The sequence below is a fragment of the Vulpes lagopus genome, chromosome 3 (genome assembly GCF_018345385.1).
Source record: "Vulpes lagopus strain Blue_001 chromosome 3, ASM1834538v1, whole genome shotgun sequence".
NCBI lineage: Eukaryota > Metazoa > Chordata > Mammalia > Carnivora > Canidae > Vulpes > Vulpes lagopus.
The window spans coordinates 107,966,279-107,990,723 of record NC_054826.1 but is presented as its reverse complement, the minus strand read 5'-3'; the positions used below and the strand labels follow the sequence as shown (position 1 = coordinate 107,990,723).

General features: G+C 48.3%; 1 protein-coding gene across 4 annotated transcripts in view; it reads left to right on the top strand.

Annotated features, from left to right (window-relative positions):
- LOC121487491 (katanin interacting protein) overlaps positions 1-24,445 on the top strand; it is a 193,377-nt gene that overhangs the window by 56,019 nt on the left and 112,913 nt on the right. For 3 of the 4 annotated variants that reach the window (XM_041749279.1, XM_041749278.1, XM_041749281.1), the window contains exons 4-7: positions 5,162-5,331; positions 7,099-7,196; positions 16,914-17,045; positions 21,244-21,387. In XM_041749279.1, the coding sequence (XP_041605213.1) occupies positions 5,162-5,331; positions 7,099-7,196; positions 16,914-17,045; positions 21,244-21,387 (544 nt within the window). Of the gene's footprint in view, positions 1-5,161; positions 5,332-7,098; positions 7,197-16,913; positions 17,046-21,243; positions 21,388-24,445 lie in introns of those variants that run through there. The other variant, XM_041749282.1, reaches the window with a different exon arrangement.

Sequence of the window (24,445 nt, the reverse complement as noted above, 5' to 3'; positions counted from 1 at the left end):
GGAACTGCCCTGGCAGTGGCAGGTGAGCACAAGGTCACCCATTTATAACCACTCCCAAAGAAGCAGAATGTGATCATGTGCTCCAGGAGAGGACCAAGGGAGGTAGAGGAGGATGTGACAGTCCCAGGTCATCCTGCCTGAACCCTCCCAGAGGATCCTTAGTGATTCTGGTCACTCACCTTCATGATAGATGTAATCACACCCGACCGGCTCACTCACGACAGAACTACCAGGTTGGGCCGAGTGCTGGAGGGCTGATGGCAGGGAAGGACTGTAAAACATCCCTCTAGATGGTGGGGGCTGGACCAGATCCAGGAGTCCAGCAGTGGTGTTATTTCTTCTCTGGAAAAGGTGGTTTGAGGGAAATGTATAGGAAAACATGCCCATGAGAGATGTAAACCCACTGCCCCAAAAGGAGATTCAGGCAGAGAAGGAACGGGAGAACCAGCATCCGGGGTGGGGGGTGAGGGACTGTTGGCATGGGCCAGTCTCTGAGCCAGAGCTGCAGCCTGGTATCCCACTCCATCCTCATGTCAGCCCGAAGAGGGATAGGCACTCTTGATCTCATTTTATAGAAGAGGAACAGGCCCAGGAGGTGTTGGGACTTGCCAAAGGTTACACACACACTGAGGAAATGGTAAAACCTTCTCTGTGGAGCTTCATCCTCCACACTGCACCACCTACACCCACACGGATGGGGGATGCTGACATCCTAACAGGCCAGTACTAGAGCCTGTGAGCACCAATGTTCTGGGAGGAACAGCAGTCTCTTTGCACCACCGCCCTCCGCCTTACCATCCTTCAGGGCTGGTCTCAAATGCCACCATCTCCAGGAAGCCCCCAGCTGGGAGCCACTGCTCCCCATCTGGACTCTCCTTGCTCAGCCCTGGTGGTGTGATAAATGGTGAGGAGACTAGAAACAGCACAATGGTGTGTCTGGGAGATGGGCTCTGGAGCCTCGCGGACCAGAATTGAAATCCTGGCAGCTTCCTGGGCTCTGTGATCTTGGTCAAGTTCATCTATAAAACAGGCCAATGGGAAAACAAAACAAAAAACAAACAAACAAAACAAAACAAAACAAAACAAAAAAACAGGCCAATGGTAAGACCTAAATCACAGGGCCAATGAGGGAGTAAGAAAGACACTCAGGTGTCATCATTACCACCACCACCATCATCATCATCATTATATTAATGTTAATGTCAGTTAATACCCTGAGCTGAAATCCGGGTATTTCTTGAATGCTTGACCCCTGGAGAAGCCCTTGGTTGCCCTCTGGGGTGACTGAGGTCCTGGCGGCCATGTGGCTAGCCTGGTCACCCACCAGCCACAGTGCTCTGAGGCTGAGGTGATCCCACCATCCACACAGGCACGACCACACCCAGGAGCGATGCACCACCTACCCCTCGACCTTGGCCATGTCCTCTTGCCAGCTGTGCCCCTGCTCGTGCCCTGACCACTCAATCATGTGCCTTGTCACACTCCTACTTTCTCTCTGTACAAGTGGCCTCATAGGTCACTTATAGGATAAGACAGAAAGAGCTCCAATGATGAGCATGGGGTCCATAGTAGCTCTGTTAGAATGCATATCCATGTCTTCTATACCCTGCTAGACCCTGAGGGCCTTAGAACCACTTGTTCTGGGCAACCTGGGTGGCTCAGCAGTTTAGTGCCACCTTCGGCCCAGGGCATGATCCTGGAGTCCCAGGATCGAGTCCCACATCAGGCTCCCTGCATGGAGCCTGCTTCTCCCTCTGCCTGCGTCTCTACCTCTCTCTCTCTCTGTTTGTGTGTCTCTCATGAATAAATAAATAAAATCTTTTTTTTTAATTAAAAAAAAAAGAAAAAAAAAAAGAACCACTTGTTCCAGAGTTGAGGCACAAGAGCGTTCCTCACCCTCAGCACTGACCCCAACCATATGCAGGGGTCAGATTCCCATGGTAGGAAGGGAGAATAAACAGACACACAGGTAGTCTCCCCTAGGATGAGGCAGTGAGCCACATGCTCTGAAGCCAGCAAGACCCGTAACAAAGTAGAGTGTGTGTGTTAAGGGCACCAGGTGGGCAGGGGCTCCATCTTCGACAGGGCGGGGACCGTGTCTGATTTTTCTGAATCCCATATACCGAGGGCTGCTTTTTATGCAAAGCAGGCTATCAATTAAAAAAAAAAAAAGACACCACTTCTCTTTGATGCCACATGAGTATCACTGACAGCTCAGCTGCAGTCGGGGAGTTCCTTTAGCGATCCCTTTCACAGTCTGGATAATTATCTCCTCATTTATCAGTTTCATAAATCCACATTTTCATAAATCATTCTGCTTAAAGAGAAGCACACACGACGGAGTGCCAGCCCCAGAATGCCGGTAGCGGGATGTCACCGTAACCACCAAGGCAGCATCAGGAGACAGGGCGGTCTCGGGAGGGAGATGGAGGCAGGCGCCCTGTGGCTGGGTGGTCAGACTTTCCATTCTCTGTGCTCCTCCCGGGGCTCGGGCTCCCCGCTCTCTCTCCCCAGGGCCTGCTGCTGCCTGCTGCAGCCTCCAATTGTTTGCTCCAGAGAGGGCAACTATCGCTGTGTTTGGAAAGCACCTCTTAGTTACTTGTGTTTTCCTTCTGTTTTATGCTGTTGCCCGCCCAACAATCAACTCCCAGGCTTCCAAGGCCGGCAGGAGATAAGAAGTGTGTAATAAATGTTCCTGCCAGGATTGTTGAAAAGATGGATGTATCAACAGCCGAAGAAACATTTAAAAAACAAACAAAGAAATCACCCATAATGCCACCACCTTACCTCAACAACTGATTGGATTTTCACATTTATCACCTTCCGTTCCTGTTCCACAAACACACTTTTTTCCATTTTGTACATAAACACACGTGCATTGTTTTTATTCTATCTGTTTCGCCCCCCACCAATCACAAGCCATTCCTCACGTTTGGACAGATTCTTCATAATGATCTCAGCTGTGTGGGATCCCAGGTTCCATTTCCCTGGTGTTGGACATTTGGGTTGCCTTCAGGGTTTTGTTACGACCACACACTGACCATCGTTCCCAGTCAAAAGTGATTTGCTGGAATGGATTTACCAGGGGAAGACCAAGCATATGGCATTTTCCCTATTTTCATATTACTTCTGAGAAGGTCCCGTGAGTTACCAGCAATGACTAAGTCTGCCAGTTTCAATGTCATCTCACTAACTTTAGAGGTTGTCTTTGTTGTGGTGAAGACTGGAGCCAGATTGCCCTACCACCATACCAGCTGTGTGACCTTGGGCAAGTTACTTAACCTCTCTGTGTCTCGTTCTCCTTATCTATTGCATGGGGATGATAAAAGTAATCACCCCATAGGATTGTTGGGGAAGATTAATGTCTAAATATAATAATAATATATAATATATATAATATATAATATATAATATAATATATAATATATATAATATATATAATATATATAATATATAATATATAATTATATATAATATAATATATAATATATAATTCATAGGTTCCCTAAATATGAATTCACCTACTCACTAAAATTTATTCGTCAGTATTTGCAGTGCTTTTGTGGGCATTCAAAGACATGTGCAGGATGGCAAAAATTTTTTGGTTGCCCAACATGCACATTCCCACCTTTGGTGTAGAACAAGGGAACACTCCCTCTTCTTATTTCAGCCCTTATTCCATAAGCAAGTGTCCTTTTTTGCAATATACTTAGTGCCATGTTTTCCACATTTTTATGCTTTTTAGTGGTGATTTTGCTGTTTAAACTGGCCCCCAGGCATAGTGCGGAAGTACCGCGTGGTGTTTCTAAGTGCAAGAAGACTATATTGTCTCTACACAGAAAATACAGAAAATACCCAAATGTGTTGGGTGGGCTTCCCTCAGGCCTGAGTTAGAGCATTGCTGGCCTGTGAGGTGTATCAACTATGTATCAAATAAAGTGCCTTTAAACAGAAACACACAGCAAGGTTATGTATTGATCAGTTGATGAAGTGTTGCGGCAGAGGCTCACAGGAACCAAATCCTGTATTTTCCCCTAGGGACAAAGTTTCGGTATTCGCTAACTCAGCATTTGTGGTGATTTCATAGAATAAAACTACCACGAATAACAAGAACCAACTACCGTATCAGTACAGCAGGTAGAACAGAGTTTGGCACTTACTACACACCCTTTATGTGATTACTAATTATTTTTAAAAATTTGCATTTTGCCAGTTTGGTAGTAATGTGTTTAATCACAAAGAAGATGCATGCTGGTTGCCACGCGGGCTGGTTGTCTGTATTTCTTCTTGTGTGGAAATAAATCTCATTGATGTGGGGGTGCATGGAGGTGTTTGTAAAGACAATGAAGGATTTGGCGACAGATGGGATGGTTCTGGAGGGGCTGGCGAGGATGCTGCCCACTGATTATGGTACTGGCCATATCAGAAGTTGGCCAAGGATGGAGCCTGAGGAGTGAGGTTGGGTTTTTGAGAAGACTTGAACTAGGGGTCCACCCATGTTCACACCAAGACCCTTTTAGCCAAAAGGTGATAATCATATCATGAATCTTGAACGAATGCCTGCTTTGATATATTCTTTCACTGCATCAGAATATAAAATGATGACATTTGAGATATCAGGGGTGAGCTTTGGAGAACACATTTATTACTGAAGGAAAAAGTCAGTCTGCCTGGTGTGATGGAGGATGTTTTCTGATTTGTAGATGTTCTATGAAACCTCTTGCAAAAGCTTAGAACCCTAAGATCCTTAAACCCATGTTTTATTATACTCTGGAGAAGTTAACACTATCCACACAAGGTGGAGATGCATGAAATTGGGGTCATCCCAGGAAACCCAGGCTGTGTGGTGGCAATGCTAACACATGTCTCAGCCACCGCGGGGTGAGGTCGGTGTGTGCCTGCGTTGTCGCTAACGTGCGTTTGAACCTCAGCACGAAAGCAGAAACACCCCTGCAGGGCCTGAAACCATCTCCCCCTTGCTGCTTTTCCGTGTGTGTAATGGGCCTCTTACAGGCTGTTTGTAGATGAACAGCTGGGCACCCGCCACCCGGCCTCCGATTAGAGGCGTTTTGCCCATCAGAGCAGCGGTTCTCTCACTGCATGGGGGTGGGCGGCAGCCCAGGCTCACATAACAAGGAGCAAGGAATCGTTTCTCTTCCAGGATATTAAAGCATTTGAAAACCAAGGACCCCATGCAATTGAGATTGGAGCACTTGGAGCAGGGCTTCTCTGTCTACGTCAATGGGGCCAATTCTGAGCTGAAGACATCACCCCGGAAAGCTGTCCACTCTGACTTCACCAGAAGTGCCTCACATGCCGAGGGAACACATGGTGAGCACAGGACCCCCTGGGCCCAGCCACACACTGGGGGGGTCAAATTTGGGACAGTGGAGCCCTATCCCATGCACATAAACTTACCAGCAAGTAGCTAGTTAACTATACCCACTTTGGCAGAAAGAGAGCTTGGGGCACCTGGGTGGCCCAGTTGGTTAAGTGTCTGACGCTTTATTTCAGCTCAGGTCATGATCTCAGGGTTGTGAAATCAAGCCCCGGTGTCAGACCTGTGCTGAGCATGGAGCCTGCTTAAGATTCTCCGTCTGCCTCTCCTCATGCTTGCACGTGCGTGCACTTTCTCTCTCTCTTAAAAAAAAAAAGAGAGAGAGAGAGAGAGAGAGAGAAAAGAGCATGAGTGTGTGCGTGAGAGAGAGAAATCCCTTTTTATACCTTTTAAAACTTAGCCCTGGCCTCCATTACCCAAGGGCAGAGGTGGTCAGAGCACTAAATTCCCGGCTTTTACATTTCGTAGTGCCAGTAATTGAAGGAAATGTCTAGAATAATTTAAATTATACTCGATTTTTACTGGCTGTGTCTTCACTTCAGTACCTAACCCTGTGTGATATTTGATTCCACTGTTCATTTCTGAATTTAGTTAATCCATACTCCACAGACTTTAAACCGATCCCATGTGTCCTGCACTAAAAGCTCAGAGAGTCTGTGAAGTGGAACAGGAGCACACCAGCGGTTAGCCCAATACAGGCACCCGAAATGACCTGGTGGTAAAGTGAATGAAGTGACAGAGCACATGGGGTCGGGTCCCAATTTGGCCATGTTACTCTGGGCCTTTGCTTCCTCATCTGTTAAATGGAACTGATAAGGGCACCCATCCTTAGGGCACCCTTGAAGGCAGGCCACTTTGTCTGAGAAGCTGGTGTGCTACCAAATTACAGGAAGAACATTTGGAATGAGGCAGAGCTGGGTTTGAACTCTGTTCTGCCACTGTCTAGCTTTGAGACCTCTGGCAGTCGGGCCCTCTCTGACCCTCAGTTTCCTCTTCTATGAAGTGGGAATAGTTAGTCCCACCTTGTAGGCTTGCCAGGAAGATTAAATAATATATGAAATGTTAAATGCCCATTGCACAATAATCTTGATTCGTGTTGTTCTGATTCATTGCCTTACTCCCGGGTATGGTAACCATCCCAAGCCATTAGTAGCCACTAAAAGTCAAAACAACAAAAAGCTAAAAGGAGAAAGCAAAGTCCCAAAACCTTCCTCCAGGAGACCCACAGCCACTCAGCTTAGAGTTTAGCATGAGCTTCCTAGCCCCCAGGACAACAAGGGAAATGGAATGATTCTCCTAGCTTTTGGGGAGGAGGAATCAGGCCAAAACCTGCTACTAGTTGGGAGAAGCAGGCCTTTCTTGGTCCAGGTTTCAAGGAGGTGCAGGTAATAGGAGTCTTTGTACTTGGGTCACCAGCAATACCTTCACTCATTCAACAAATCTCTCTCCCTTCTCTCCTCTTTTATTCAAATGCTGGCCTGTAGTACATACTGCGTGTACCCTGCTTCCATATCTCAGAGATTGTTCCTTTTGTATATAGACCTGCCCGATTCAGCTGTGACTTACTTCCCATTCCCTTTCTCCTGGGCATTTGGCTGTTTTCTAATGCCCTGCTGCTACCAGCAGCAGTATAGTAACTTACTTCATATACAAGACTTTGGGCACACTAGTGTGCATTTTCAGTTGAAGTCATGAATCCTCCTTGGGTGTGAACTTGTCATTGGTGCATCACTGAGACTCTTTCCTTCATCCTGGTACAGATGGTGGACGAAGAACCCTGTTCCGAGAAGCAGAGGAAGCTTTAAGACGCAATTCTCGGACAGCCCCCAGCAAAGTCCAGCGCCGAGGATGGCACCAGGTCTGGAAACCTTGGACAGAGTCAAGACATATAGCTTTAGAATAAGGAGCAGGGTCATTGTGGGAATAGAAATATAATCCAAGCACTGAGAATTCTCATGGTCTAGCTGGGCACCCTACTGATGTCCTCTCTTCGTGTAGTGCTGGCCCTTGAGAGTGGGGGGAGCCTAGGGACCCTCCTGCCCCCTCTTAGTGGCATGATCCTCCCTTCCAGATAGGGGATGGGGCCACCCCAAGATGGACTCACAATCCTGTCATGGTGACTCATTTATACAGCTGTCTTTTTTTGAGCGCCCATTATGTGCCTGGCACATTCTTCAATGCCAGGGATGCAGTGGGTGAAGAAGACAAAGCACCCTTCCCCACAGACCTAAGATGCCACGTCAGGGTGCTGCTGATGCCAGCAGCTTGCATTTTTGAGTGCCAACCAGGTATGAGGTGTGGGCTAAGCTCCCACATGACTCCTCCCCTTTGTCCTTACAGCAGACCTATAAGGCAAGTTCCAATGTTCTTCCTCTTTTAAGGAAGCCAAGGAGGTGAATGATCAGAAAAGCGACGTGAGCTTTCCAAGGCCAACCGCTAATAAGTGACTGCCTCAGAACTCAAGCCCAGAGCTTTGCTCTGAGTGCTGTGTTCCTGCCTGCGTCATCCTCACCTGGTGGTTACTCACACCTTGCTGGGCCGGGGTCAGTGGGTCTCAGCCCCCACAGCACATTCACATCACGTGGGCAGCCCCACCCATAGAGATTCTGACCCATGGGGTCTGAGGTGAGGCTTAAGCAATGGTGTCTAATCCTCTTTAATCCTGCGGTCACCCATATTGGGAAGTACACTGTGCTGTACATGTGGGTCTGTAGGAAACACTTCCATAAGCTTTATTGGCCTATCTCTGCAATAACCCCATAGGTCTGCTAACTGTCCTCATTGTGCCACTGATGAAACTGAGGCCCAGTGAGAAGAGGTGACCTGCTCAGGATCACATGGTGACTAAGGGAGGTTTGAACCCTAGACCCATGACCCCCACACACAAACCCATTGGTCTTCCCTGTGTTTGTGGATCTGTGATTAAGCCCTGAAGGGTATTCCTGGCCAACTGACTCCCACAGCCTTATCTCAGTGCGGATGAGCAAGGTCTCCAGGGCACACAGCCTAGAGGCCTCCTCTTGTCCCCAGCAATGAATGTTAATTTTTCATTGAGGAGGCCTTTCTCCACATCCCACTTGAGAGCCTCCTTCTTGTGGTTTTGAGTGCCTTCAATTATCAGGAGCCGTATTTGCATCTTAGACTGTGACTTAATGGCTGGCCCCAGAGCCTGTGCAATTTAAAAGACTTGGCCTGAGATTAATTAGCATCCCTCCCCAGCCTCTCCCTGTGGTCCCACACTTCACAGGCCCTAATCATGGCTGATTTCTTGGCTTCCTGATGCCACAAAGGCTCTAATTGTCCTTCTGCACCGTATCAGTCAGGGGTCAGTCAGTGCCTAATCGTAGAGACCACTCAAGCTGTTTTAATCAGAGATGAACGTAATGCAGGGATTCAGGTGCTTGTAAGGTCTCTAGGTGGCAAGAGGAGGAGCGAGCGGGGTCCCCCAGGAATGGTACCCAGCCTTCTAGCACAGCCTGCCAGGAAAGCTGCTGCCTAGGACACAGTGGGAAAGGTGGAAGATCAGCCTCAGGGATGTATCACCTTAGCTGTCATCCAGGAGCCAGGTGGCCACCGCCACAACCACTGGCCCCAGATGATGCCTGCTACAGCAACATGGCCCATACCTATCTGGCCCGAGGAAGGACACTTGAAAAACCCATCGTCTCCATCACCATGCTCATCAGCCAGTGTGTGTCCCCTTCTTTCCATTTCACTTCTACTTTCCCTCCCTTGTATGAGGCCATCTAATCGGCTGCAGAATCCAGAATCCCTAATGAAAAAGCATCTGGGAAACACAGACTGGCTTTCCGGCCTCTACTGAATGCAATGGCACCCTAGGAGGAAAGTGGAAGGGGTCCTGGGGGGGTCAGCCCACCCCTTTCCCACTACTGCATGGACTCTGCTCCAGCCACATGGCATGCTTTGGGGACCACTCCCCCTTGATATGGATAAATCCGGGAGCATTCAGAAGTGGTGCGAGGACTAGAAGCCACATCCCAAAAGAAATCATCTTTTAATTTTGATGTAGCAAGCATTTATTATCCCAGGCTGGGCACTGTGTGGGGCTTTGGAGGTAGAAACAATCAGATAAGGCTCAGTTCTTGCCCTCAGTGTCCCAGCTCTGAAGACATGGGGACTGCCCAGCTTGCACAGAAGACGTAACAACCAGGTCTGAAGCGTACAGAGGACTGGCCTGCCGGACTTGAGAGTGAGCAGCTTGCGGCCTGTGGGCTGAACTTGTCCCCCAGAGAATGTTTTTTGGACTCACACAGTTTTAAAAAGACTTAGTCACTTGCTAACATTTAAATTCAAAAGTTTTTATATATTTTTAAAAAGCTAGATTCCTCCTTCGCTGGAAAAAGGGAAAGATCTGGCCCTCGCGCTGGGCTTCCGCTCCCTGCTAGGCAGCCGTTAGCAGAGCAACGTAGCCGGTGCCCTGGGTATAAATGGTCCTATTTGATGCAGTCTGTACCACCCCCTTTAAAGCCCCAGAGCTGAGCCCAAGTGGCAGCTGCCATCTGTTATCAGAACCCGTGGCTCCTGGAGAGACAGAAACGGGCTTTGGAGTCAAACTGCCTACTGGCTGTGTGCCCTGGAGCTGGTGGTGTGACCTCTCTGAGCTTTGCGTTCATCATCAGTAAACCTCCTGGGGCTGCCAGGAGGCCATGCGTGCTCAGTGTGTGTCACAGGAGTCTGTCAGCGGGGGCCATCTGCTGCTTCAAGTAGGAGCACCCGGTGGCAGGGGCACAGACAAGTCCAGAGAGGTGAGTGAGGGCACAGACTCAGGAACCCAGCGGCTGTCGATCAAAGTCTTGGCTTCACCCCTTCCCAGGAGTGTGGCCATGGATGAGCTGCTCAACTTCTGGTGCCTGTCTCCTCACCTGCAGGTAGAGTTGGTAATGGCAACTGCCTGGTAGGGTGGTTAACGAGGACTGAACGAGCCAGGGTCTGTGGAGCATGTCAAGCCGTGCTCGGCACAGAGGAAACAGTCAGCAGTCCTGACCATTGCTGTAGTTGGTGGGGGGTGGATGCTGATGGTGGCTCTGCCTGGAGGCCTCAGGGCCCTTCGCTCCGGGATGTTTCTTCACTTGCTCAGTCCATTGTTCATTCTGTGCCCTCTGCTGAGCAGCAGTGCAAGTGTGGTTGCTTATAGGTTTTGGGGTCAGCACCCTGAGTGAAGCAGGGTGGGCCTTGCTCTCCTGGAGCTCAAGTCTACCGGGGGTGGGTGGGGAGGCAGAGGGCCAGAAGCAAGTGAGCAAAGAAACAAGTGCTACATGGGAGAAAAGAGTGTGGGATGAGATGGACCAGAATCTGGGGAAGAGCTGATCTAGAGAGAGTGGGCAACAAAGGCTTCCCCGGGGGCCATGTCTGACCTGACTGCTGAGGATGAGCAGAGCCAGCTCCAGGAAGTTCTGGCGGGGGTCTCCAGTGCCTGGAAGATCCCAGGAAGAAGTTTGGATTTCACTTTTTTTTTTTTTTTTGAGATTTTCTTTCTTTATTTTAGAGAGAGAGAAAACAGGCAAGGGGGAGTGGCAGGCAGAGAATAAGAGGGAGAAACAGACTACCCACTGAGCAGGGAGCCCAATGTGGGACTCAATCCCAGGACCCCAGGATTATGACCTAAGCCAAAAGCAGATGCATAACCAAGTGAGCCACCCAGGCGCCCCTGGATTTCATTTTAATTGTGACAAATTGTCTGGGGGAGGGTTCAATAGGAGAGTTATGTGTTTGGGCTCATGTTTTAGGAAGGTCCCTGGCTGCTACATGTCACAGGATGCCCAAAGGGCCAAGTGTCTATAGGAAGACAAGGCAGGAGTCTTTGAAGCAAGACTCCCACCCTGTCAGCATGACACAGCCTGTGTCTCTCTGTCCCCCAGCCTCCACCTCACATCTCTGTCCCTAGCCCCCAGAGTCCCCGATCACCTCTGTTGACTCCACACATCCCCAGGATGTCATCCCTGTGGTCTTTCAGTATTTGTTTGTTGAAGTTGTCCAGGAGAGATACCATCTGAATCTCAATTGGTCAGCCTGGACCAGATGCCCACTCCTGCCTTGCTAGGATGTGATCAGAGGCAGGGCCAGGCCCCATGATGCAAAGCCTGCCTGCCCCGAGCTGTTCCTGGAGCAGGGCCTGGGGCCCCTAGCTTCTCATCCAGGACAGTAGATAGGCCCAATGTACCAACTGCACTATTGCCAGGAGGAAGAGGGAGAGACTTGTTGGGTTTCCTTTCGCCCCAAGAAGTAGAGTTACATAGAAAATTTCTCCCTGGTAGAAAGTACATGGAGACAGATTTTGGGGTACAGAGGATAGAGAGGAAGGCAATCTTGATCTCACCCTTTTGGGTGAGCTTCATTGCTCTTGGAGGCAGCCAGAGGTGAGCAGTGGTCAGGGCAGCAGGATCGCCAGTGGCCAGTGGTGGCTAGTTCTTAAAAGCCACTCTACCAGGAGAGGTACCAGAGCCCTGTCCCAGTCCTGGGGCGTCTCCTATATGGTTGTAGCCAGCAAGAAGGACAGGTGGGGCCACACAGGCGCTTGGTGTATCAGCACTGACCACAGCCGGGTCGGTAGGGGACACAGAGGTCTCAGGACACACCCTGCAGTCTCAGCCTCTCCCTGGCCAGCACAGCTCCCTCCCTTTGGCCTCCCTGCGCTCTTCAGCTGGCTTCCTTGCATGTTTTTCTGAGTGTTGCTCTAAACTCCCATGGACCACATGTCACCTTCCCAGAGACCTGGACCAAGACCTTCATCTCTTCCAGTAGAATAACCTCCCTTCTTAGGACCTTGCCTGGCAAGTAGGAAGCACTTTCAGGTAGAGATGTCCCTGACAGAGGGGGTTGCCTCAGACACATGGGCCCCAGGATCCCAGCTCCAGAAGGTCATGAGTCATACAAACACTGGTCTGGAGCCTGACCGGCTGCACCTGTAAAACCCTTCCTAGGACCCTCCAACGGTGGGAGAGCCACAGAGGCAAATGGCAGCGCCGTGTTGTCTTCCGAGCCGCCTCATGCATCGTGGACTGGGCTGGAGGTGATAAATGGTCTCTGGTTGGTACTGTCCTTTATCCCCCACCACTTCTCAGCCTTGGATCTTTCTCCTGCTATCAGTGGATTAAGATTTATGGCTTCCTCAGCCTTGTAATACTTGGGTGGACAGCAGCCTAATCAACAGAGCCCTCGTTTACCAAAATGCTGTCAGATTTGATGAACGTCATCGGCTCTTAGCATTAAATTGGTAGTGAAGGGATTGGCCTTTCAGCAATTTACTGTGGGGTGGGCCTTTCTTAAAGGCCCGGAAAGCAAGTTCATTGCAATTTAAAGCAAAGGCTTTGCTCTCGCTCTACCGCTGTATCCCTGTATCCGGTTTCCTGTGGTGGGCAAAGGCAGCTTGCTTAATCACCCTCCAGGAAAGCCCATGAGTAAAAACGTGAAGCCCTTTCCTTTGTTTTCCTGTTTCTGAGTTTTGAGAACCCCTGCAGTGAGGGCAATAAATGAAACAACCCATAAAGCATCAGCTTTCACAGAGACCTTGCACGACACAGACCATCAGAGTGTCGAGCGCTGTTATTTGTAAGAGATCAGAGGAATCCGAATCCAGGAAGAACCTATCAAGTAAGGTAGATTTACTCCCCACCCCAAACCTGCCTGTCAGCGTCTTCGGAGCTCTCCTACCTGTAGAGGGAGCCACTTACATACTGTACAACCTGAACAACCATACAGGGCAACCCATAGCCTTGATCTTTCTAATTGACAGTAGCTTGAGTGCACATCTCTTAGAACACTTTGCTAAGGGGGGAGGGCAGGAGATACAGACAGGTAACTCTGGTCATGGCATTGGGCTGAGTGTGGCTGAGGACAAAAGCTGGTCTCGGGCTGGCAAACTGGAAAATGGGTGTATGGGTATCAGGACTTTTAAATCCTGTCCCAGTATGTGGGTGATACTGCAGGGGTCACCCAGGTCTGGGCGCTGCAAGTAGGCAGGAGAGAGCAGCCACTTGCAAACACCCACTCCGGGTAAAGCAGCGTGCCAAGCGGGGAGCCAGCCAGGAGCTCGGGCATCATCCTTGCAAGCATGTGAAGGTGGGAGGCAGGGAGCGGGCACCTCCTGGGGGCTGGGTTGGAACCTGCCAGCCTCGTGCTCCTATTGGGAGGTGGGCGTCCTCGTGTGGGTGAGGCGGCTCCCCATCTCCTCCAGTGGTGGCAGAGGCACCTCACTGGGGCTGAGGTGGGAGGGCAGGCCAGATGGAAGACTATTTATTCCCCTCTCAGGCACCCACTCAGCATTTAAAACTCTTTCTGGACCACATTAATTTTGTCAAACGTTGCTTCCTAAACATGTTCTTCTGCTGTGTGTGCTGTGTGAACTCCCTAAGGCCGGGGCATTGATGGTTACAGTTTTTGCTATCTTGACATGCTTCCAGAACCTTGTATGCAGTCAGTATTCAGTAAGAACTTGCTTATTAAGTGCCTTAATGCCTGCTGCTCCTGGCCTTTTGGCAAGGCAAGCAGTCATGCCAGGCTCCTAGGAAGGGAGATGGACACTTCTGGGGAAGGGGAGTATGGGAAAGCAGTAGAGAAGAGAGATCTGCCTGGGCTCTCCTCCTCGAACCCTGGAGCTCTTTCCCCTATTTATAATTCAGACCAGACCAGCAGAGCTGCATTAATGCCAGCTCTTTCACTTGCCCAGTGGGAATGCCCAGTTCAGGCATGGCTGGATCCAGGTGCTCAGACAGTGTAGCAGGGCTTATTCTCCATCCCTCAACTCTGCTTTTCCCCATGTTGCTCTCTGTGGTACCAGGATGGCCACCATCAGCTCCCATCTTCCATTCTGTCACCCTGCTATTGCATCTCTTTGGCTCCCCTGAACCAATCAGCTAGTCACTCTGGGCCAGGAGGATCTAATGTTCAGATCAGCTGGGCCTGCCCTATGCTCCGGCCATCCATAGACTCAGTTCCATGTGAACACTTGGATTGGGAGCAGGGAGGGAGAGGATTTCCCAAAAGAAAATCAGGGTGCTTTTGCCCAAAGACAAGGGAGCACATGAGGGACAAGAGGCAACACTAGCACCTACCCCAGAACTTTATAGATCTCACGCCACTGGAACTTCAGTGTGCATACAAGTCACCTGGGCTCCTGTGAAAATGCAGATTTTCATCCCTAGCTCTAAAATGGGGCTTGAAATTCTGCATTTCTCACAAACTCCCCAGGAGAAGCCAGTACTGCTGGTGCACGGACCAACCACACAGGGAGTAGTGAGGTCCTAGTCCAAGCCTTCCCTTTCTAGAGAAAGGAACAGAAACCTGGCGGGGGGGGGCAGGCTGTGCCCCATGCCAGGTGCTCCTCCCTCTGCACCCCTGCCCCATCCCCCACTTCCCCCTCACCCTCTCCCTCCTTCATGCCCTCCCTCTTCTCTCTCTCTCTCTCTTTCCCTTTTCTCTTTCTCTGTCTCTATTTCAGCATTTGGGCATTATTGAATGGTTCCTGAGGAGGAAGGAGGAGCCCGCCCTCCCCAGAATTGTGGTAGAAAATCCATCTTGGAGATGAACTTCAAAGCCCTTACAATTTCATCTTGGCCCGAGGCAAGAAAGCTCTCAGGGATCTCCTGGCCAGGTGTTATGTATTCGGTGTACTACTTACCCTCCATACCCCCTGCTGCTGCCGTGAGAAATGCCCTGAGAGCCAGTCCACACAGCCTGGGAGGCAGCAAGGCCACACTTGGAGCCGGAGCAGAGTGGGCCATCGCCGAGAGCTGGATGGCCTAGCGAAGGAAAAATCTCCCAGAGCACTTTCATTTCGCCCCTCTGTCTCCTCCCTGCCTTTCTCAGCCTCTCTTCTTATTTACTCTTTCTTTCCAAGACTTTAAAAAAAAATTTTTTTTATGTATTTGGGAGAGAGAGCACAAGGGGAGAGGCAGAGGGAGAAGCAGACTCCCCACTGAGCAGGGAGCCTGATACGGAGACTTGATCCCAGGACCCTGAGATCATGACCTGAGCCAAAGGCAGACACTTAACCGACTGAGCCACCGAGGTCCTACGCCAAGATCTTTTTCTCGAATGATCTATAGCCAAGCCCCTGCCTACTTTTTTGAGTGTTAGATATTCTCAGGAAATATCTTAATTTCTCTCTCTTCTCTGCAAAGGCCACTGTAGCCCAGACTGGGCACATTTATTCTTCACATGCCTATTGGGGGCAGTACAGCATGGTGGTTTAGTACTGGGGTCCATCAGCAAACTATAGCTCTTGGGCCAAATCCAGCGACAGCCTGTTCTTATAAATTAAGTGTTCTGGAGACACAGCCGTGCCCATTTACTTAGGCATTATCTGTGGCTGCCTTCAAGCTATGATAGAAAAGTTGAACACTGTGATAGAGACCAGATGGCTGGCAAAACCTAATATACTTACTCTTTATAGCAAACACTGACCCACCCCCGGTTTAGAGCAAGGCCCCAGGAGCCAAACTGCTGGGGTTTTGCGGCTTCCTGGCTGTGTGACCTTTAGTGAGAGGCTTGCAGCCTGGTGCCTCAGTTTCCCCCTGAGAGTGCTATGAGGACTAAGTGAGCAGAGGCCTCTGCATTAAGTGACTTGGCACTCGGTGTGGAAGCGCTGATGGGGCAAGCAATGTGCCTGTGGATGAGGAAGGTGTTCAGTCCTAACCAGTGAGACTCCTGCAGGGCAGTTGGGCTCCAGCATTATGTTTTTCCTCACCAAGCTAACAGCTAAGTCCACTAAGCTTGTGGCGATGCTGAGTCTTACAGGGATGAAGACTTCTGACCCGGGGTGTGAGGGGAAAAGCATGGTCTAAATCACTGTCCCTCTGCAGAGTAATAAACTCAGTACACCTGGCTTGGCAGATCTCTTCTTTCTCCCAGCAGCCAGGCCTCAGGAGAGTGAGGCCAGCCCAGAAAGTGTAAGGAGGCCCTCACTTGTGGATTCGTGCATGTGCAGGACACTCAAGAGGGAGTCCCCTCTTTTCAATGTCGCTCCCATGGTGCCTCGCTACTGTCACCCTGGCCCCAGCCCCGAGAAGTCCTGCAGGGGGAAAAAAAAATCCAGGGTCTCCTAAACTTATTGGATCACAAAGCCAATTTGAGAAAGTTTATCACCCACTAAAATCCTACTGAAAATCCAGGGTCTCCTAAACTTATTGGATCACAAAGCCAATTTGAGAAAGTTTATCACCCACTAAAATTCTACTGATGCACCTGGGTGGCTCAGTGGTGGAGCATCTGCCTTCAGCTCAGGTCGTGATCCTGGGGTCCTGGGATCCAGTAATTAATTAATTCATTCATCCTTAAAAAAAGATTCTACTGATAACAGTATTTCAAACCAAAAAGAGTTGATTTTAAAAATTCTGAACACACTTTGCGCAGTAGAAAGCCATAAAGACTTTAGGGCAGAGGTGGCACCACCCGTCCGACCGGCCCACACTAGTCGGTGCGGGGCTGGTGTGCCTCATAGCACGACTGCTGCTGTTCAAGGACAAATGACCTTGGGGTCAGCCTGCTGCCGTGCTCACCCCTCAGAGGGCTCGAGCTGTTTGTTCCATCACGTCTGAAACAATCTTTTTCTGTCTAGAAATCTGTGCAGATCAGAACGGAAGCTGGCCCACGGCTTCACATCGAGCCACCTCTGGACTATTCTGAAGATTTTGAGCCAGGAGGAGATGAGACCATCAAGGCAAAGGGTGCTTCTGGGGACCAACCACAGGTAGGACTAGCCTCGGCTTGTGCTACAGCGGCTTGTGGGGCACTTTGCGACCTTCCCTCCTTCCTTCTGCCCCTGGGTTCCATCACTCTGACATTCGCATTCACTATAATGAGCACCTAGACCATGGGCTAGATGCCCTGCTAGGCACCCAGGGTCCAGGTGTCAATAAGGCTGGTGTCTAACCCCAAGCGGTGACAGCATATAATATGATGTTCAGGGCGAAGTGAGGGGTGGGGTGCAGGGATATGCAATAGACAAGAATAAACCAAGAAATAATAATACAATAATTTCAGGTATTGTCACATTGTATGAAGAAAACGGGGAGATGGGATAGTGTGGGCAAGCGGGCAGCATTGGACATGGCAGAGAGAGCAGGGAGATTTCCTTCAAGTGTGACATTTCAGCTGAAACCTGATGGGAAAAGCATTGCAGGCAGAGGGACCAGCATGCACAGATGCCATGAGGCTGGGCTTGTTTAAGGAGACAGTGCAGGCACAGCATGAGTGACGGGGGAGTGTGGAACAAGGGGCAGTGGGGCAGACTAGACCATGAAACCTGGCAAGGGTGAGCGTGGAGGGTTGGATCTTATTCCAAAGGCATTGCTTTTACACGTAGAATGAGCATGTAAATCATCTCCATGGTTATGTAGAAGCAAAATTATCGGAGGGCAGCAGGACAAAGTCAGGCCCCTAAGCCAACCCCTGCTCTGTTCACCAGGTGTGTGTTCACCTGTGGGTCCAGGCTGCAGATTCAACAGCCTCCCTCAAAGAACAAAATCTTGCTTCTATGTGCCACTTCTGTACCAAAAACCTACCTTTAAGAAATACACATGATTCATAAAAGCAGTGAGAATATTGTCCAGGAAACATCCCTCTGGTGGTGTTGCCTGTTTCTATGTCCTTCTTTGCTCATAAAGAAAGGACAGGTAAGGAGCAAAGGGTCACTTTGTTTCACATCCTGGCTACAAAAGTCCAACAATATATTGGAAATTCTGTCTTCTTGGGGGGAAAAATAAGAAGCCCTTCTTTATGGACTAACCCAATGACCTTGTTTCCTACTTAGTCCCTAGAAGTGGGATTTTACAGTAGGCAGAATTGTGGTGTGGACTTTACTGCCTTCAACACCCACCTCCCCCCCCGCCCAACACACACACACTTCTGAATCAACAGAATGGTCCCTTGCTTAGGATCTGAGCACATGTCTGTGCAAACAGCCATTATCTTTCTTAGTCTGGGGGGCTGGTTGGTAGCCAAGTTGAGTCTGTTACAGTCCTAGCCAGGCCCCCTGTCAGAGAATGTGTGGCCACCCTGCACGCAGGAAGTGGGGTAGTTCCCTTCTTCTCCTTTGGCCACTTGGTACTTCCCGTTAAATGAACATATATTCCTTCCTTTGCAAGCTCCCAAGCTCCCTGCAGCACAAGGCAGCCTGCCCCTCACGAGCTATTAAAGCTCCCATTAGCATTCTTGTGTGCACGCGTGCTCTGAATCAGCATCGCCCTGCTCTTGCCAGCACTTCATTTTCTCCACCGTGAGTGCTTGATTGTATTTCTTTCTTTCCTTTTTTTCTCCCCATCTTGAGGGGGCACACTGTAAGGCTTCACAGTCAATTTCCCCTCGGAGTTATTTTCCTGCTAAGTGAAAGAGTAAAATGGTGACGCCGGTTTTCGGCCACGGCAGAAGCCGTAAGAGATGCAATCTGAACAGTAGAGGGGGGGAAAAAGGCGTGTGGCTAAATATACTCGGCCACCTCACACTGTTTGCAAGCGCAGCTCTGAAATGGAGCAAAAGGAAATGTGTGCCTGCGTGTGTACTTTGCATCTGACCTTCACTGTTGAAGCACACCAGCCTTTCCACCTTCAATCGTACCCTTAGTGATCTTCAATTTCTTGGCGGCTCCGAGTTCACAGACAGGCATGCCGCAGACATGCTCGGTTGGCCTCCGGCCCATTGACGTGCACGGTGCTTTTGAAAAGAATTACTAGTTGACATTTAAGAATCGGGAGATTCCATGTCAAAATGTGAATTTGGGGCTTGTCTTGAGAAATCTGAACATTTGGGAGCCCCATCCTTACACGACAGTGGCAGCTGGAGCTGAGGAGTAGCCGCCCCCGTAGACAGGTGTGTGCACTGCGTGAGCCCTGGTCTCTATTCCAGATCCTGGGCACTGTTCTATACACTGAAGATAAAACAGACAATACCAGTGGGTATCATATACCAGCAGGTGATAGGGTTTATTGGAGAAAGGGCTGGAGAAAGACGGGCAGGGGTCATGTTCTATGCAAGGCAGGGCCTTCTCATTGATGAGGTGCTATGTGAGCAGTTCTCGAGAAAGCCAGGGAGTGAGCCATGTGGAGAAGAGCATGCCAGGCAAGGGAGCAGCAGGTGTGGAGCCCCCAAGGCAGGAGGACAGGTGTGTCTAGGCTCCAGTGTGTCTGGGAGCTGGGTGAGCAAGGGGGCGAGGAAAAAGAGGTGAGGCCAAGGCTCAGATGGCCCAGGGCTTTGAGCCCCTCTACTATAGTAAAGATGAAGGATTCTACTTTGAGTCAGAGGGGAAGCCACTGTAGGGTTTTGAGCAGCTTTGGAACTCCTGTGAAAGGAGGACACCTCTTTCCAGAGAGTTCTGCCAAAGTGCTGGGTCTAGTCATGTTGGGCTTTGTGTTGCAGTGGATAATAGGGCCCCATTTATGTATCAGGAATGAGACAAAGTGCACACTTTTTTCTATCAGTAAGATATCTTTTTTTCCCCTGATAATGCACAGTCTATATGAAAAAATTCAACTGATACAAAGAAAATAAATCTTTTCATAATCCCACTGCCCCAGAGATCAGAGATGGGTACACCCATCCAGAATACAGATTTCTCTTTTTTTAAATATTTTATTTATTTGAGAGAGAGTGAGAGAGAGAGAGAGTGAGCATGGGTTGGGGAGGGGCAGAGGGAGAGGGAGAAGCAGACTCCCCACTGAGCAGGAAGTCTGACTTGAGGACTCCCGGGACCTCTGGATCATGACCTGAGCCAAAGGCAGATGCTTAACCAACTGAGCCACCCACGTGCCCCTAGACTAAAGATTTCTTGTATTCGTTATATGCATGTGTTGATTATATCCAAGTAGAGGTAGTTCATCTGGAATGTTCCAGTCCTGGCCCATTCCCAGTGAGTGGAGGTACCCAAATTTAGGTATCTTCTCTTGGTTTCCCTCTATTGTATGGACCCTGGAGTGGGGTGAACGGTGATCTGCCTGCAATTGCAGTTCAGTGTTTTAAAGTCATTGTTACTTGCTAACACATATGCACAATTAAACACCAGTCCCGAGCTATGTGCCCCCATCATATCTGCTACACGTGGACTCTCCCGAGGCCCATGATGGCTCCCCCACCTATGGGTACGGCAAAGATTCTATTGTGCCATCGCTGGCCAACCATTCCCCAGTGGAGCAGCCTGCCCCTCTCCTGGTCCCCAGCAGAGCCTGGCAGCACGTCCCTTTAGCCCTCCTTCATTCATTCCAATGGTGAGTCTTGAAAAATGAAGGATCGTTTTTAGGGCCATCCCATTGTTTGGGTACTTCTGTTTTAGATGACCATATAAATAACTTCTGAGTGAGCACTATTTTTTTTTTTAAGATTTTATTTATTTATTTATTTATTTATCTGAGAGAGAGAGAGAGAGAGCAGGGGGAGGGTCAGAGGGAATGGGAGAGAGAGAATCCCAAGCAGACCTCGTTGAGCATGGAGCCTGACTCAGGGATCGAGCCTATGACCCTGAGATCATGACCTGAGCCAAAACCGAAGGTTGGACACTTAACTGACTGAGCCACCCTGGTGCCTCACCTTTATTTTTTGTTATTTTCACATAGATGTGATTATATACCATCCACACTATTTTGATAATCCCACCTTTTTTATTCAAGATGTGGAGGCCACATCTCCACACAGGTACTCACTTGGTACTCACTCAGCCAGTGCTAAGGTTGTTAGTGGCCTGAGTTTGAGTTCCAGTCCATTTACTTAGCATGTGCGTGCCGTGGTATGGGTGAGGCAGGGATGGGTTTGACAAGATCAGCCTTGGGAGCGAGATCAGAGAGTGACAGTGAGGAGAGAGACAGGAAGCATGGAGACTAACAGAGGGAACGAGGGACCCCAGCATGTCTTCAGGGACAGAAGTTGCTTTTCTCACACCCATTCTGTCTGCTTGTCCCCAGGGCACCAAGTATTCCACCGACAGACTTCCATCCTTCCGACCACCCTGTGATTTTAACTTCTCCCTTCTAAACGCACACGGATGCTCAGATCCTGCAAGCAGTACAGACAAAGAAAGGATCCTCTTAACTATTCAGGATGTAATGGTAAGATGGATTTCGCCTTGTAACCCCACAAAGGGCCAGGGTCTCTGCCATAGCCAAGCAGTTGGGTGGTAGGATGGGCCCCTAGAGAGCATCTTCATCTACACCTGGGAAGATGATGCAGATAACAGCAGGATTTGGCTTTAACAAAAACCTCAGGCCCACCCACTAGATTTAAAATAGCACTCATGGGATTTGACTTAATGATATATTTTTTTAAGATAGTAGAAACTCAAAAAAAAAAAAAAAAAGATAGTAGAAGCTCATATTAAGTGAATACCGAAAAATTGCTATGCACTATGTTGAGTGCATAACATCCATCCTTGCATTAACCCTGTGAGTTAAGTGCTAGGTATTTTCTTTCCTTTTTTTTTTTTTTTTTAAGATTTTATTTAATTATTTGGGAAAGGGAGAGGGTGTGAGAGAGAGCAGCAGGGAGGAGGGGGAGAGGGAGAAGCAGACTCCCCACTGAGCAGGGAGCCAAATGTGGGATTCAAGCCCAGGACCCTGGATCATGACCCAAGCCAGAGACAGACACATAATCAACTGAGCCATGTAGGCACCCAAATGCTAGGGTGCTTTGAGAGAGGCATTCTTGAGAGAATTTGCATTCTCATTTTGTAGTTTGGGGAAACTGAGAAGCAGGGAAAGGATGATGCTCACCCAGGCCTCAGAGGAACCCAGACTGGAAACCTGTACCCCATGACTCCTTATTCCTTGCAATTAATGATCATGGGCTGAGAATCACACTGAGCTGCTTTTTGCTCCCCAGAGCACCCAGTTCTCTGCACGGGCACTGTCTGTTATGAGCATGATTGAGGTTCTGCCTAGAAGCAAAGTGCTGAGAGGTAGCCATCTACCAGCTGTGCTTAGGATCGAGAAGACCTCTCCTCTGACAAGTATCTCCTCAATGAACCCATAGCTGGGAACATTGATGGAAAGGTGTTTTTAAAAAAATGAAATCCAATGAGGAAAAAAACAGACAAAGCCAGATTGAGGAATTACCCGCTGGCCTGGAGTCTTCAAAACTATCCATGGCATGAGAAAGACTATTCCAGATAAAAGAGGCTAACAAGATACCACAGTTATGCTGCATGAGATGCAAGGGACAGGGTGATGTGGGGGAGTGGGGGAGGTAATTGCCCTAAATGAAAGGATGGTTTTGAAAATTTGAAAATTCACTATATTCACTATAATATTGTATTGATGTTAAATTTCCTGAATTTGATGATTATATTGTGTTTGTGTAAGAGAAGGTCTTTGTTTTCAGGTCTTCTCAGAATTGGTGAAGAACCAGTGAATGTAGGCGAAGGGTGTTTGGGTATTTATTATACCCTTCCTTAATACTATTCTGCTATGTTTTCTGTGGGTTTTACCTTTTTTTTTTTTTCAAAATAAAAAGTGTTTTTTTTTTTCTTTTTAAGCTAGCACATTAAGGAGAAGATACTCTGCTTCAACAGAGCTAAGCATCAGCAGAGAAAGAAATAAAGAAAAGTTTAAAAGGAGACCTAGTTGAAGAAGCTTAGTAGGATTGTAATGTCAACTTCCCAATTGTGCTGTGGTGCTTTAATTATGCAAGGTGTTACCATGGGGAAATTGGATGAAGGGTTCATGGGCTGTCTCTCTCTGTTGTTTCCTACAAACAGCATACGAAATCTATAATAAGCACAACATAAAAAGTAAAAGCCCACCTGTGAATGGTACCAAGACAAAGAAAGGCATAGATGAGTGGCACCTGGGTGGCTCAGTAGTTGAGCATCTGCCTTCGGCTCAGGTTGTGATCCCGGGGTCCTGGGATCAAGTCTTATTTCTCCCTCTGCATATGTCTCTGCCTCTCTCAGTGTTTCTCATGAACAAATAAATAAAATCTAAAAACAAAAAAAGGTAAAAGCTAAGTAAAATAAACAGGTCCTACCTTCAGAGGCTCAGATTCTGATCCTGGGTTTGGGCTCAGGCATGTTTTTGTTTCATTCTGTTTTTAAGCACCAAAATACATGAATGTATTTTGCAGCAATATTTTAGAACCAGTTTTAAGAAAAGAGAGAGCTGTGGATCTCAAAATTTGATATGCACAAGAATCAATTAGGATATTTGTTTAAAATGCATATTTTAGATCTAATTTTGAAACTAACAGAATTTGTATCTAGGAGAGTATAGTTTTTAACACAAGAACTCCCAGTGATTCTGAATCAGAAGGCTTGAAGACTTCAGTTTACCTCATATGAAAGGAAAGTTTTGGAGATAATTTGGACTTTGTGGGTTGGATCTGGAGACTATAAAAGAAAGGAATTTTAAAATTCAAGTTAGAATCTCTTCTTCCTCATACAAAATTAAGATAACTATAAAGTAAAAAACAAAATAAACAACAAAAATCCAGAAGGTTCACAAAAGCCAGAAAGGGATGGGAGAAAGCTTGGCACTGTCCTCAAAACCGTGTCCTGGGAACTTGGGTGACTTCTGGGAACTTGGGTGATAGAGGATGTTACTTAAAATAGTAAATAAAAGATACAAAACGGTAAGAGCTCTGACAGCATCTCCTCTATTACAGATCAACTTCTATCCAGAACATTGACCATTAGTATCAAGGAAAGACTAAATTATGTTTTAAGAAGACAAGAAAGCCCTAATACATTTTAGAAATATTTTCTTTCTTTGTTTTTTAAGATTTTATTTATTTATTTTACAAAGGGAGAAAGTATGCATGAAAGAGAGAGAGAGAGCACTCTCTCTTAGTGAGGTGGAAAGGGGCAGAAAGAGAGGGAGAAGCAGACTCCCCATTGAGCAGGGAGGCCAATGTGGGGCTTGATCCCAGGACTCCCAGATCAGGATCTGAGAGCCTCTAAGGCAGACACTTAACCAACTGAGTCACCTGGGCACCCCTAGAAATATTTTCATAGAAAATTATTTATTTAGGTTTTTGACTATTTAAAGAGGTGAATTTTAGATAAATAGAAAAGTAATTTTGTGTTATTAAAACATTATTAAGAAAATGAATATGAATGCTTCATACTTGGTTTTTCTCACTTTGGTCACATTCAAAATATACTTCAAACTAGAAGAA